Consider the following 13153-nt stretch of genomic DNA (forward strand, 5'->3'; position numbering starts at 1 on the left):
GAGCTGTGAGAAGAGGACCACTTTCCTCTAGACCCCAGAATGGTAGATTCACTGATAGCTTGCACTGTGTGCTTGGAAAAGCCACAGATACTCAAGGCCAGCCCGTGAAAACAGCCAGGAGGGAGGCTGTACAGGGGCGCAGCTGCCCAAGACCATGGGAACCCACCACTTGCATCAGCATGACCCAGATATGAGAGAGTCAAAAGAGATGATTTTGGGGCTTTAAGATATGACTGCCCTCCTGGATTTTGGACTTGCATGGGGCCTCTAGCCCCTTTGTTTTGGCCAATTTATCTCATTTGGAATGGCTGTGTTTACCCAATGCCTGTACTCCCACTGTATCTAGGAAGCAATTAACTTGCTTTTGATTTTACAGTCTCAACAGGAAGAAGGGACTTGCCTTGTCTCAGATGAGATGTTGGACTGTGGACTTTTGAGTTAATGCTGAAATGAGTCAATACTTTGGGGGACTGTTGGGAAGGCATGATTGGTTTTGAACTATGAGGACATGAGATTTAGGAGGGGCCGGGGCAGAAAAATATGGTTTGGCTCTGTCCCCACCCAACTCTCATCTTAAATTGTAACTGCCACAATTCCCACCTGCTGTGGGAGGAATCCGGTGGAAGGTGATTGAATTAAGGGTGCGGGTTCATTTCCTGTGAGTGAATGAGTCTCACGAGATCTGATGGTTTTAAAAACAGGAGTTCCCTGCACAAGCTCTCTCTTTCTTTGCTTGCCGCCATCAATGAAGGGCATGACTTGCTCCTTCTTGCCTTCTGCCATAATTCTGAGGCCTGCCCAGCCACATGGAACTGTAAGTCCAATTAAACCTCTTTCTTTTGCAAATTGCCCATTCTTGGGTATGTCTTTATCAGCAGCATGAAAATGGACTAATACAACAGATTTTTAATTTTATTAATTCTAGAACTTATCACAAATGGAATCAAACAGTATGTGCTTCTTTCACATACAATGAATTTTGAGACAAATCCATATAGTTTCATAGGTCATCCCTTTTTATTGCTTAGTAATAATTCATTGTATGAGTAATGTTAAGAATAAAGATGCTATGAACATTCTTATATAAGGCTTTTTGTAAACATGTTTTCATTTCTCTAATATAAATACCCAGAAATGAAATTTATAGGTTATGGGATAATAGTTTGTTAACATTTGAAGAAACTGCAAAACGGTTTCCCAAAGTGGTTGTATCATTTTACATACACAACAAGGTGTTTCAGTTGGTTCATATCCTTGCTAACATTTGGTGCTGTAAGTCACTTTCGTTTTACTAATTCTAATGGAAGTAAGGTAGTACCTCGCTGTGGTTTTAATTGGAAATTCTACAATGAATAATGATGCTAAGCACTTTTTCATATGAATACTGGCCATATGTATATATTCTTTATGAAGTATCTGCATATAACTTTATCTTCCTTAGTATACTTGGTTTAAAAGTACTTTCTGTAGTCCCACTAAGATCCTGAAGAAGCTTGTGATGGAATCTGGTCTATGGTCTTTATTTGCTAAAATTCTCTAATCATTAATAACCAAACACTACCACCTTGTTATGTTTACATCTTTTTTTTTTTTTTTGAGACACAGGGTCTCACTCTGTTGCCCAGCCTAGAGTGCAGTGGTACTATCACAGTTCACTGCAGCCTCAAGCTCCTGTGCTCAAGCAATCCTCCCACCTCAGCCTCTCAAGTCACTGAGACTACAGGCAAGTGCCACCACACCTGGCTGATTTTTGTATTTTTTGTAGAGACAGGGTTTCATCATGTTGCCTAGGCAGGTCTCCAACTGCTGGATTCAAGCAAACTGCTCACCTGGGCCTCCCAAAGTGCTGAGGTTATAGGTGTGAGCCATCATGCTAAGCCCATCTTTTTCATTCCTAAACAAATTCTATTAACATACCCCATGGGGTGAATAAAATCACTTATTACATCATATTTGATTAGATGTAAAAATTTTTTTTCTGTACTTTTATCTTCTTTCATTGAGGCCTAAAGATGAAATAATACTTTTGTGGCAATTCTGTTTTAAACATTAACTGGAATAAGTAGGACACTGGCTGAAGCTTAAACATTTTTGCTATTGAAACCTGTTATAATACTTGGTTGAGCCATATGAAATCACCATTTTTATAGGTCAAAATGTTCAAATGTTAACAATTTCATATGGTTTGATGAAACTTAACTACTTCTATTGTTTTGTAAATCACATACTAAATCTTGTTTCAACTTAAAGTATAATTCTTTATATATGTTAATTGCTTCCTATCTATTCATCTAATATATATATTTATATTATTATTATTACTTTTTTTGGGGGGGGGTACCAAATTTCTTCATTTGAAGGAATGATACAAATCAAAGAACTTAGGTGGATGTTTTGGTACAACTTATAGAAAAGGTAAAGGAAACTCCAACATGCACGCACTGCCTTGGTGACCAGGGAAGTCACCCCATGGCTATGGGGAAATTAGCCTGAAGCTTAGCTTTCATTATCACTGTCTCCCAGGATGTGCTTGTCAAGAGATATTCTGCCAAGCCAGATTGGAGTGCTCCCATCTTGTGCAAGTTGGTCACATGGTCACCCAATTCTTTGATGGCTTTCACCTGCTCATTCAGGTAATGTGTCTCAATGAAGTCACACAAATGGGGGTCATTTTTGTCAGTGGCCAATTTGTGCAGTTCCAGTAGTGACTGATTCACATTTTTTTCCAAATGTAATGCACACTCCATCGCATTCAGCCCGCTCTCCCAGTCATTACAGTCTGGTTTTTTGATATCCTGGAGGAAGATTTGGCCACCTTGTTGGTTCTGCAGCTTCATCAGTTTCTCAGCATGTTCCCTCTCCTCATGAGACTGGTGAAGAAAGTATTTGGCAAAGTTCTTCAAAGCCACATCATCATGGTCAAAGTAGTAAGACATGGACAGGTAAATGTAGGAGGCATAGAGCTCCAGGTTGATCTGGAGGTTGATGGCGGCCTCTGAATCCTGGTGGTAGTTCTGGCGCACCTGCGAGGTGGATGTGGTCCTCATGGCGGCAACTAAGGAGAGGTGGCGGTGGCGGTGGCTGCGTGGCGCTGGGGCTGTGGTGGGAGCCTTGGGGCGGTCCGAGGGTGCGGTGAAGAGGTGAGGGAGGGCTGGCTAAGGGCGGCCGGCTGGGGTGGGGGACAAGCTCCGGGTTCCGTCCAAGCACTGTTGAAACAGGAAACCCTGACGACTCTCGGCGAAGAACGTCTCTGTATTTATACTATTAATTTTGCAACTAGCAGAAATGGAAGTTGCTACGTAACAGTACAAGTTTTAAGACTGTGGTGATGTTATGGTATGAAATTTTCAGTAGAAGATCAACTATGTAAAATTATCCCTTTTTGGTGGATTCTTATTTTTTAAAAAATTCCATTTGATTTTTAATTTGCAAAGTTCAGTTATATTTCTAAACTATTAAGAAGGCTGACTTATTAGCTTTAGAAAACGGAACCCTAAAGACTAGGTAACTTTTGTTATATAATCCTCTTTCAAGAATTAGGTAGAAACACGCTTCCAACACCAGCCGATCACCAAGAAAATACTACTGTTACTTTAAAGAAATTGTTTTAAGAAAAAACAAGAGGCTTTTAATTTACTAGTAAAAAATAATATTTAATAGCTAAGAGAAGCACCTAAATGCAACCTATTAAATGAAAAAGTCAAAGTCAAAATCTTATTTGCTTTACTTATTCTTCCCTTATCACTTGATTTTCTTTTTTCTTCTTTTTTGAGATGGAGTCCACTCTGTTGTCGCCAGGCTGGAGCGCAGTGGTGCCATCTTGGCTCACTGCAACCTCTGCCTACTGGGTTCAAGTGATTCCCCTGCCTCAGCCTTCCGAGTAGCTGGGACTACAGGCACACGCCACAACGCCAGCTAATTTTTGTATTTTTAGTAGAGATGGAGTTTCACCATGCTGGCCAGGATGGTCTCGATATCTTGACCTCATGATCTGCCTGCCCTGGCCTTCCAAAGTGCTGGGATTACAGGTGTGAGCCACTGCGTCCGGCCATCACTTGATTTTCTAAAGAAATCTCTTGCTAAAAAGATTACTGCCTCTTACAAAACTCCACTTCACATAAACTTGCACGTTTAATTGAAAAACGTTTGACAACATCTATCAGTCTTAAGACAATCACTCCCCTGCAATGTAAAAGGAAAAACAAACGTTCTTGCTCCTGTCAAATTCAGTTCTGCTTCCCCATAATTTGAATCTAGTGATCCTGGCTCAGCCTTTGAGATATTCTTCTACAAATCAATCCTTTAAATGTTTGAAGACATTTATGTCTGAGTAAATTTCTGCTAGATAAAGCATTTTCAGTATTCAATCATCTTCTTCGTGGTTGTTCCCATAATGGACTTTATTAATGTTTCTTTCAGAGTCTGCCATTCAAACAGAAATACCATGCTCCAGGTATGATCTCATCCAAGTCAAATGAGATGATGCCCCACATTATTTTAGGCACTGAATATATATTAGTGACAACTAAGATCTTATCTTTACGAGGAGGCAAAAATTATTACAATGTTTTCTACGTTCAACCTTTGCAACAATGAGAGACCTATGTGGACAAGACAGTGTCAGTAAGAGTTCCACTGTGTTGGGTTAAAGCTAATTGGAATGTCATGTCATAGAACATCTCATTTATAATATGCATAAACACACCCAACTGAAAATTTGAGATAAATTACCGTCCTTCCCCAGAAAATACGCATATAATATTCATCTAAATCTATTTCTTACAAGTTGAGGCCTTTCACAGGTGCCTGCAGCCCCTCTTAGAGATCTTAGAGCCATACTATTCACTATTACATCACCAATTGTTTAGCATAGTACCTATTACACAAGCATGTATGTAATAGAATTTATAAATTTAATGAAATAAAGGAATGTTAGTATGACAATCAGCTGTTTAAAAATTGAATTTCATTACACAAAATCGGAGAGTCAATAAACCAAATGATTTCTGAATGGTCCCAAATATTTCTACATTACTCGGGCAATGTTCCCTGGCTCACTGTAAATAGAAATATATGTATTAATAGATGTCATCAAAATGGCTAAAAATAACCTGGCACCATTTTCTAAAGAAATTTGTGGTTGTGAAAATGAGAAAACTATGGGATGGGTATGGTGGTTCACACCTGTAATCCCAGCACTTTCGGAGGCCATGGCAAGTGAATAGCTTGTGCTCGGGAGTTCAAGACCAGCATGGTCAACATGGCGAAACCCCGTCTCTACTAAAAGTACAAAAATTAGCCAGGCGTGGTGGTTCACACCTGTAATCCCAGCTACTCAGGAGGCTGAGGCAGAAGAACCACTTGAACCCGGGAGGCAGAAGTTGCAGGGAGCTGAGATCGTACCACTGCACTCCACACTCCAGCCTGGGCAACAAAGCGAGATCCTGTCTCAAAACAAACAAACAAACAAAAAAAAACGGAAAACTGTGTGCAGGCATTAATCTACACAAGCATTTCCTTCTGAGCAACTGCCACATACACCATTTTGTTTATCAAAAACAAATTTTAACAAATGGAAAGAAGTTTTATGTGTTTTGGGGGGTGTGTGTGTGTGTGTGCGTGCGTGCGTGTGTGTTTAAAAAGGGCAGAAGCCCAAGGAATAAAACATGGAGAAATGGTCAAGCATGAGAAGAGGTGAAAGCAACACCAGGGGAATTTTCTGCCCTTTCTGCTGATAAATATTTCTTTAGTGAATAAACTAAATTTCAGTCTTTGGAGTTAGGTTGTAAGAAAAGCGAATAGCTGGCCGGGCACGGTGGCTCACGCCTGTAATCCCAGCACTTTGGGAGGCTGAGGCAGGCAGATCATGAGGTCAGGAGATCAAGACCATCCTGGCTATCACAGTGAAACCCCATCTCTACTAAAACTACAAAAAATTAGCCAGGCATGGTGGCGGGTGCCTGTAGTCCCAGCTACTTGGGAGGCTGAGGCAGAAGAATGGCGTGAACCTGGAAGGTGGAGCTTGCAGTGAGCCAAGATCGCGCCACTGCACTCCCACCTGGGCGACAGAGTGAGACTCCGTCTCTAAAAACAAAAAACAAAAGAAAAGCGAATAGTTAAAAAGTTAAAAAGGTGGAAATAAAAAGAGAAAAGGTTTATTGAGCATGTATTACAGTGCCAGTACCATTTCTCATATATTCCTTACAACAACTTTTTGAGGAATTATTATCACTTTCATTTTAAAGTACAGGAATGTAACTCTCAGAAAAATTAAGTACAGTTAGCCCCCCATATCCACAGATCAAAATATTTAGAAAAAATAAACTAAAGCTAATACAATGAAAATACAAACTAAAACTATAGTATAACAATTTTATACCTAGCATTTACAATGCATTAAGTATTATAAGTATATGGGAGGATGTGCATAGGTTATACACAAATATTATGTAAAGGGCTTAAGCATTTGCACATTTTGTTATCCTTGAGGGTCTGGAACCAGTGCCCCATGGATACCAAGAGACAAAAGTAATGTGTCTACAGATGGTAAGTGGATGAACCGAGATTCAAACATAACTGTTAACTCTAAAATTTCACATCATGTATTAAGGTATAATCTACTTAAAACAGTACACATTAGACTTTTTTTTTTTCTTTTTTTTGGAGACGGAGACTCGCTGTGTTGCCCAGGCTGGAGTACAGTGGCGTGATCTTGGCTCACTGCAACCTCCACCTGCTGGGTTCAAGCAATTCTCCTGCCACAGCCTCCCGAGTAGCTGGGATTACAGGCGTATGCCACCAAACCCAGCTAATTATTATTATTTTTTTTTATTTTAGTAGAGATGGTGTTTCACCATGTTGGCCAGGATGGTCTTGATCTCTTGACCGCATAATCTGCCCACCTCAGCCTCCCAAAGTGCTGGGATTACAGGCATGAGCCACCGTGCCCAGCCTTCCAGTTCTTTTTATCTTGAACTCCTCTCATAAATTACACCTCTGCCTCCCGGGTTCAAGCAATTCTCCTGCCTCAGCCTCCCGAGTAGCTGGGAGTACAGGCGTGTGCCACCATGCCCGGCTAATTTTTTGTATTTTTAGTAGAGATGGGGTTTCACTATGCTAGCCAGGCTGGTCTCGAACTCCTGACCTCATGATCCTCCCGCCTCAGCCTTCCAAAGTGCTGAGATTACACGTGGGAACCACCACACCCAGCCCATTAGACATTATTTTAAACAACTATGATCAATAGTAATCATTATTTCACTGTCATATTTTCTTCATCTACAAAGAAGAAAAGAATGTTTTAAACAACTACGCAAAGTTAATATGGGAAATAATAGAAACAGTGGTATAATGTCATGAATAGATCATATTTGGTCTTTGTATTTAAAGGAGAAATGGTAAATAAATTTTAGTTTAGGACTACTTTGTTTACCTCCATTTAGCAAATTAATTACAAGGAAAATAATGTAATGATACATGCTTATGAAACAATCTCTCATGAGATTAATCAGTACACATTTATTCTCAGGGAATGAAAACTGAGCTTTTCTATGGGTTATTTTTTCAAAGCATTAATAAATAATCACTAAGAGAAATCTGCTGAAATTCAAAATGGGGCAAAAAACAGGTATGAGTTAATGTCAGGAAAGTTTTTCATAAGCTAGTAGTTAGATAGCTATGAGTTTTCCCTACTTTATAGGACCCCGATATCTTCCAAATTAATATAATTTGTGGAATATTTCTAAATAATAAAGTTACAGTGACAGAAAACTAAAGACACAAAGATTCTGTAATAATGGTTCTAGTATCACTCATAGGGTTTAAGTTATATTTCACGGTTATATATTAAATGTTTCTGTTCAAATATATTTGTCAACACAAATAAAAAATCAAGATTTTTAAAAAGAGAACTATGACAAAAAAGTGCAATGTTCCCAAGATTTCCTCAGAACTCCAATAAAGAAATGTATGCACAGCAAATAGAATATATACTGTGTCAAGATGAACTGAATAAATTAAAATAATTAGAACTAGTTAATGCTGAATAGAAAACTATAGCTAAAGGCTGGGCCTGGTGGCCCAGGTGGCCTGGCGGCTCACGCCTCCCAGCACTTTGGGAGGCTGAGGCGGGTGGATCACCTGAGGTCAGGAGTTCGAGACCAGCCTGACCAACATGGAGAAACCTCATCTCTATTAAAAATACAAAATTAGCTGGGCATGGTGGCACATGCCTGTAATCCCAGCTACTTGGGAGGCTGAGGCAGGAGAATCGCTTGAACCTGGGAGACGGAGGTTGCAGTGAGCCGAGATTGCACCATTGCACTCCAGCCTGGGCGACAAGAGCGAAACTCCGTTTAAAAAAGAAAAGAAAACTATAGCTAAATAAGAACCAAACAATACTTTTCTTGTGCTTTTGTCTAACAATGTATTTTTCTGTCCATATTATTTATAATTACTCAGATTCTGGCTTCCTGATGTATAAGATGTGTGTATATAGTATGGACTGAACTGCTGAATATATTAATTTACTTGACAAATAAAAAACTAAGTGCATACTATGGGTATTATGCTGGATACTAGGTGAGGCCTTGACAACTCCCAAAACCCACACACAAAAAACCACTTCTGTCTCATAGATAACATCCTAGTTTTGAAACGAGATCAATGTATAAAACACACAAATAAGTGTAAAAAGGTTCCAATAAAAGATACCTGACAATGCACTTCCATGAAGAGCCATCTTGATCATCTTGTTCTTCTATGTACATTCTGACATTGTGATCTTGATCCAATTGGTACCAGTACATGAGGCCATCTTTGTCTCGACCAATTGGCTGAAGACGCATAGTATCGGCATCCTCCTCATTAATAATATTCTTGAATTTGAGATTGTCATCAAACTGACACTCACAGAGGTACTGAAAAATAGTCATAACATGGCTTAAAATACCTCACAAATATTTCTCCATCACAGTAAATATGATACAACTGTAGAATTGATTCAGGGAAAGCAGTGGACAGAACACATATACTGTATTCCTTCTTTCACTATCCTCTTCCCACTTTCACACAAACTGTTTAGAATAGCCAATATTTTAAGATAACATTTTATATTAACACCATACCAATTTATAGGTTTAACACAACCACTGACACACAAATCAAGTTTTATTTCAAAAGGAATGAGCCTGTTTGCACTAAAAACTCCCAAATCATCTCACGGTATAAGATTTTCCGTTTTAGGCCAGGCACAGTGGCTGACACCTGTAATCCCAGCACTTTGGGAGGCCGAGGCAGGAGAATCGCTTGAGTCCAGGAGTTAAAGACTAGCCTGGGCAACATGGTGAAACTCTGTCTCTACAAAAAATACAAAAATTGGCCAGGTATGGTGGTGCACGCCTACAGACCCAGCTATTTTGGGGGCTGGGCTGGGAGGTTGAGGATGCGGTGAGCTGTGATCTTGCCACTGTACTCTGGCTTGGGCAACAAAGCAAGACCCTGTCTCAAAAAAAAATTTCTATTAAAAATTTTTCATTTTTTTTTTACATTTTCTTTATTTAAAATGACAAATAAAAATTGCATATATTTATGGTATACACCATGGTATTCTCATATATGTGTATACTGTGGAATGGCTAAACCAAGCTAATAAACACATCTACTACCTAAGAATTTTTGGTGGTGAGAACATTTAAAATCTAGCCTCTTAGTGATTTTCAAACATATCATATATTGTTATTATCTATAGTCACCATGTTGTACAACTGATCTCCTGAACTAATTCCTCCTGTCTGATTTTTTGTAGCTTGGGCCAATATCTCCCCAGTCTACCCCTCCCCTCCCTAATCCCTGGTAATCACCACTCTACTCTGATTCTATGAGTCTGACTCTTTTAGATTCCACATTAAGTAATATCATGGGGTATTTCTTTCAATGCCTTGCTTATTTTACTTAACATAATGACCTCCAGGTTCAACCGTGTTGTCACGAAAGCAGGAATTTCCTTCTTTTCATTTTACATTCTTCTGTTGACGGACATTTAGAATGATCCTGTATCTTGGTTATTGTAATTAATGCTGCAGTGAACACGGGAGTGCAGATACCACTTCAAGAAACAAATTCTTCTTCCACTGGATATATATCCATTAGTAGGATGCTGAATCATATGGTAGTTCTATTTCGAATTTTTTGAGGAGCCTCCATGCTATTTTCCATAATAGCCAAACTACTTTACATTCTCACAATCACCGTGCAAGGGTTCCCTTTTCTTTTTTGAGACAGAGTTTCATTCTGTCACCAGGCTGGAGTGCAGTGGCGCGATCTCGGCTCACTGTAACCTCCACCTCCTGGGTTCAAGAGATTCTCCTGCCTCAGCCTCCTGAGTAGCTGGGACTACAGGGGCGTGCCACCACGCCCAGCTAATTTTTGTATTTTTAGTAGAGACGGGGTTTCATCATGTTGGTCAGGATGGTCTTGATCTCTTAACCTCGTGATCCGCCTGCCTTGGCCTCCCAAAGTGCTGGGATTAGAGGCATGAGCCACTGCACCTGGCCTCAAGGGTTCCCTTTTCTGTACATCTTTACCAAACTTGTTATCTCATCTTGTCTTTTTGATAGCAGCCATCCTAACAAGCATGAAGTGATATTCCACTGTGGTTTTAAAATGCATTACCCTGATAATTAGTGATATTGAGCATTTATTCATATATCTGTTGGCCATTTCCTAAGTCTTTTTCTGAGAAATGTCTATTGAAGTCCTTTGCCCATTTTTAAATCAGATTACTTGTTTTCTTGCTGTTGCTTGAGTTCTTTATACGGTTTGAATATTGAACTCTTCTAGTAGCTTTATACTTTCGGGTCTATATTTAAGTCTTTAATCCACTAAGATAATTTGTGTATGGTGTAAGATAAGGGTCTAATTTCATTCTCCTGCATGTGGATGACCAGTTTTCCCAGCACCATTTATTGAATAGACTGTCCTTTGCACAGTATGTAATCTTGACACCACTGTCAAAAAGCAACTGACCATCAATACATGAGTTTGTTTCTGGGCTTTCTGTCCTGTTCCAGTGGTCGATGTATCTTTTTACCAGTACCATGTTGTTTTGATTACTATAACTTAGTAGATTTTTGAGACCAGGTAGTATGATGCCTCCAGTTTTGTTCTTCTGGCTCAAGACTGCTTTGGTTACTCAGTTTCCTGTGGTTCCATATGAATTTTAGGGTTGTGTTTTATTTCTGTGAACAAGGCCATTGGAATTTGATAGGGATTGCATTGAATCTGTAGATCACTTTGAGTAGTATGGACATCTTAACAAGATTAATTTTTTTAATCCATGAACACAGGACATCTTTTCATTTGTCTTTTCTTTCATTAATGTTTTGTAGTTTTCAGTAGAGATCTTTTACCTCTTTGGTCAAATTTACTCCTAAATATTTTATTTTTTGATGCTATTGTAATGAATTGGTTTTTATAATTTCTTTTTTGGATTGTCTGTGATTTATGAGTGGAAACACTTGTGATTTTTGTATATTGATTTTATATCTCGCAATTTTACTGAATTCATTTATTAGTTCGAATAGTCTGTTGGTAGAGTCTTTAGGATTTTTTATACGTAAAATCATGTCATCTGCAAACAGTCACAATTTAACTTCTTCCTTTCCAATTCAGATGACTTATTTCTTTTTGTACCTAACTGTTCTGGCTAGGACTTCCAGTACTATGTTGAATATAAGTGGCAAGTGGGTGTCCTTGTCTTGCTCCTGATGTTAAAGGAAAAGCTTTCAGTTTTTCACTGTTGGGTACCATGTAAGCTGAGGGGTTGTCTTATATGGTCTTTACTGCACTGATACATATTATTTTCATACCTAATTTGTTGAGAGTTTTTATCATGAAAGCAAAGTTGAATTTTCTCAAATGTTTTTTCTACATATATTCATATAATTATATGATATTTGTCCTTCATTCTCTTAATGTGGAGCATCACAACTTTATTTAGTTAATTAATTAATTAATTTTTTGAGACAGAGTCTCGCTCTGTCACCCAGGCTAGAGTGCAGTGGTGCGGTCACAGCTCACTGCAACCTCTGCCTCCCAAGCTCAAGCGATTCTCCTGCCTCAGCCTCCCTAGTAGTTGGAATTACAGGTATGCGCCACCATGCCCAGCTGATTTTTGTACTTTTAGTAGAGATGGGGTTTCACCATGTTGGCCAGGCTGGTCCTGAACTCCTGACCTCTACTGATCCATCCGCCTCAGCCTCCCAAAGTGCTGGGATTACAAGCGTGAGCCACCCCACCTGGCTTATTTATTTTTTAAAGACAAGAGTCTCACTCTGTTACCCAGGCTGAAGTGCAGTGGCACGATCACAGCTCAAGCAATCCTCTGCCTCAACCTCCCCAGTAGCTAGGTCTAAAGGTACACGCCACAACACCCAGCTAGCTAGCTTTTTAAAATATTTTACAGAAAAGTTGTCTCACTGTGTTGCCCAGGCTGGTGTTGAACTCCTGGGCTGAAGTGATTCTCCTGCCTCAGCTTCCCAAAGTGCTGGGATTACAGGTGTGAGCCACTGTACCTGGCCATGTATCACATTTATTGATTTGCATAGGATGAACAATCCTTGCATTCCAGGATAAATCCCACTTGATCATGGTGAATGATCCCATTTATGTGCTATTAAATTTGGTTGCTAGTATTTTGTTAAGGATTTTTGCATCTGTGTTCATTGGGAATATTACTTTTCTTATAGTGTTTGTGTCCAGCTTTGGGATCAGTATAATGCTGGCCTTCTAAAATTAGTCTGGAAGTTACTTTCTCCTTTTCAGTTTTTTAGAAGACATTGAGAAGGACTACTATTAGTTATTCTTTAAATGTTTGGTAGAACTCAGCTTGAAGCCATCATACCCTGGGCTTTTCTCTGATGGGACATTTTTGACTACTGGTTCAATTTTCTTACTTGTTATTGGTCTGTTCAGATTTTCTATTTCTTCATAATTCAGTCTTAGTAAGATACATGCTTCTAGTATATATCCATTTTTTTTCCATATAATCCAAACAATTGTTCATAGTTGTTTCTATGATCCTTTGTATTTCTGTGGTATTGGTTATAATGTCTCCACTTTAATTTCTGATTTAAGTCTTCTCTCTTTCTTAGCC

The 13153-nt window shown here is 39.1% G+C and overlaps 2 protein-coding genes across 3 annotated transcripts in view; both read right to left on the reverse strand.

Annotated features, from left to right (window-relative positions):
* RSF1 (remodeling and spacing factor 1) overlaps nucleotides 1-13153 on the reverse strand; it is a 159100-nt gene that overhangs the window by 71022 nt on the left and 74925 nt on the right. For both annotated transcript variants that reach the window (XM_054437840.2, XM_054437839.2), the window contains exon 4: nucleotides 8713-8918. In XM_054437840.2, the coding sequence (XP_054293815.1) occupies nucleotides 8713-8918 (206 nt within the window). The remainder of the gene's footprint in view (nucleotides 1-8712; nucleotides 8919-13153) is intronic.
* On the reverse strand, nucleotides 2378-3062 carry LOC129007573 (ferritin heavy chain-like). Its single transcript, XM_063672105.1, has one exon. The coding sequence runs from the start codon at nucleotides 3045-3047 to the stop codon at nucleotides 2463-2465; it is 585 nt and encodes a 194-aa protein (XP_063528175.1). The 5' UTR covers nucleotides 3048-3062; the 3' UTR covers nucleotides 2378-2462.

The sequence above is a fragment of the Pongo pygmaeus genome, chromosome 9 (genome assembly GCF_028885625.2).
Source record: "Pongo pygmaeus isolate AG05252 chromosome 9, NHGRI_mPonPyg2-v2.0_pri, whole genome shotgun sequence".
NCBI classification, from domain to species: Eukaryota; Metazoa; Chordata; class Mammalia; order Primates; family Hominidae; genus Pongo; species Pongo pygmaeus.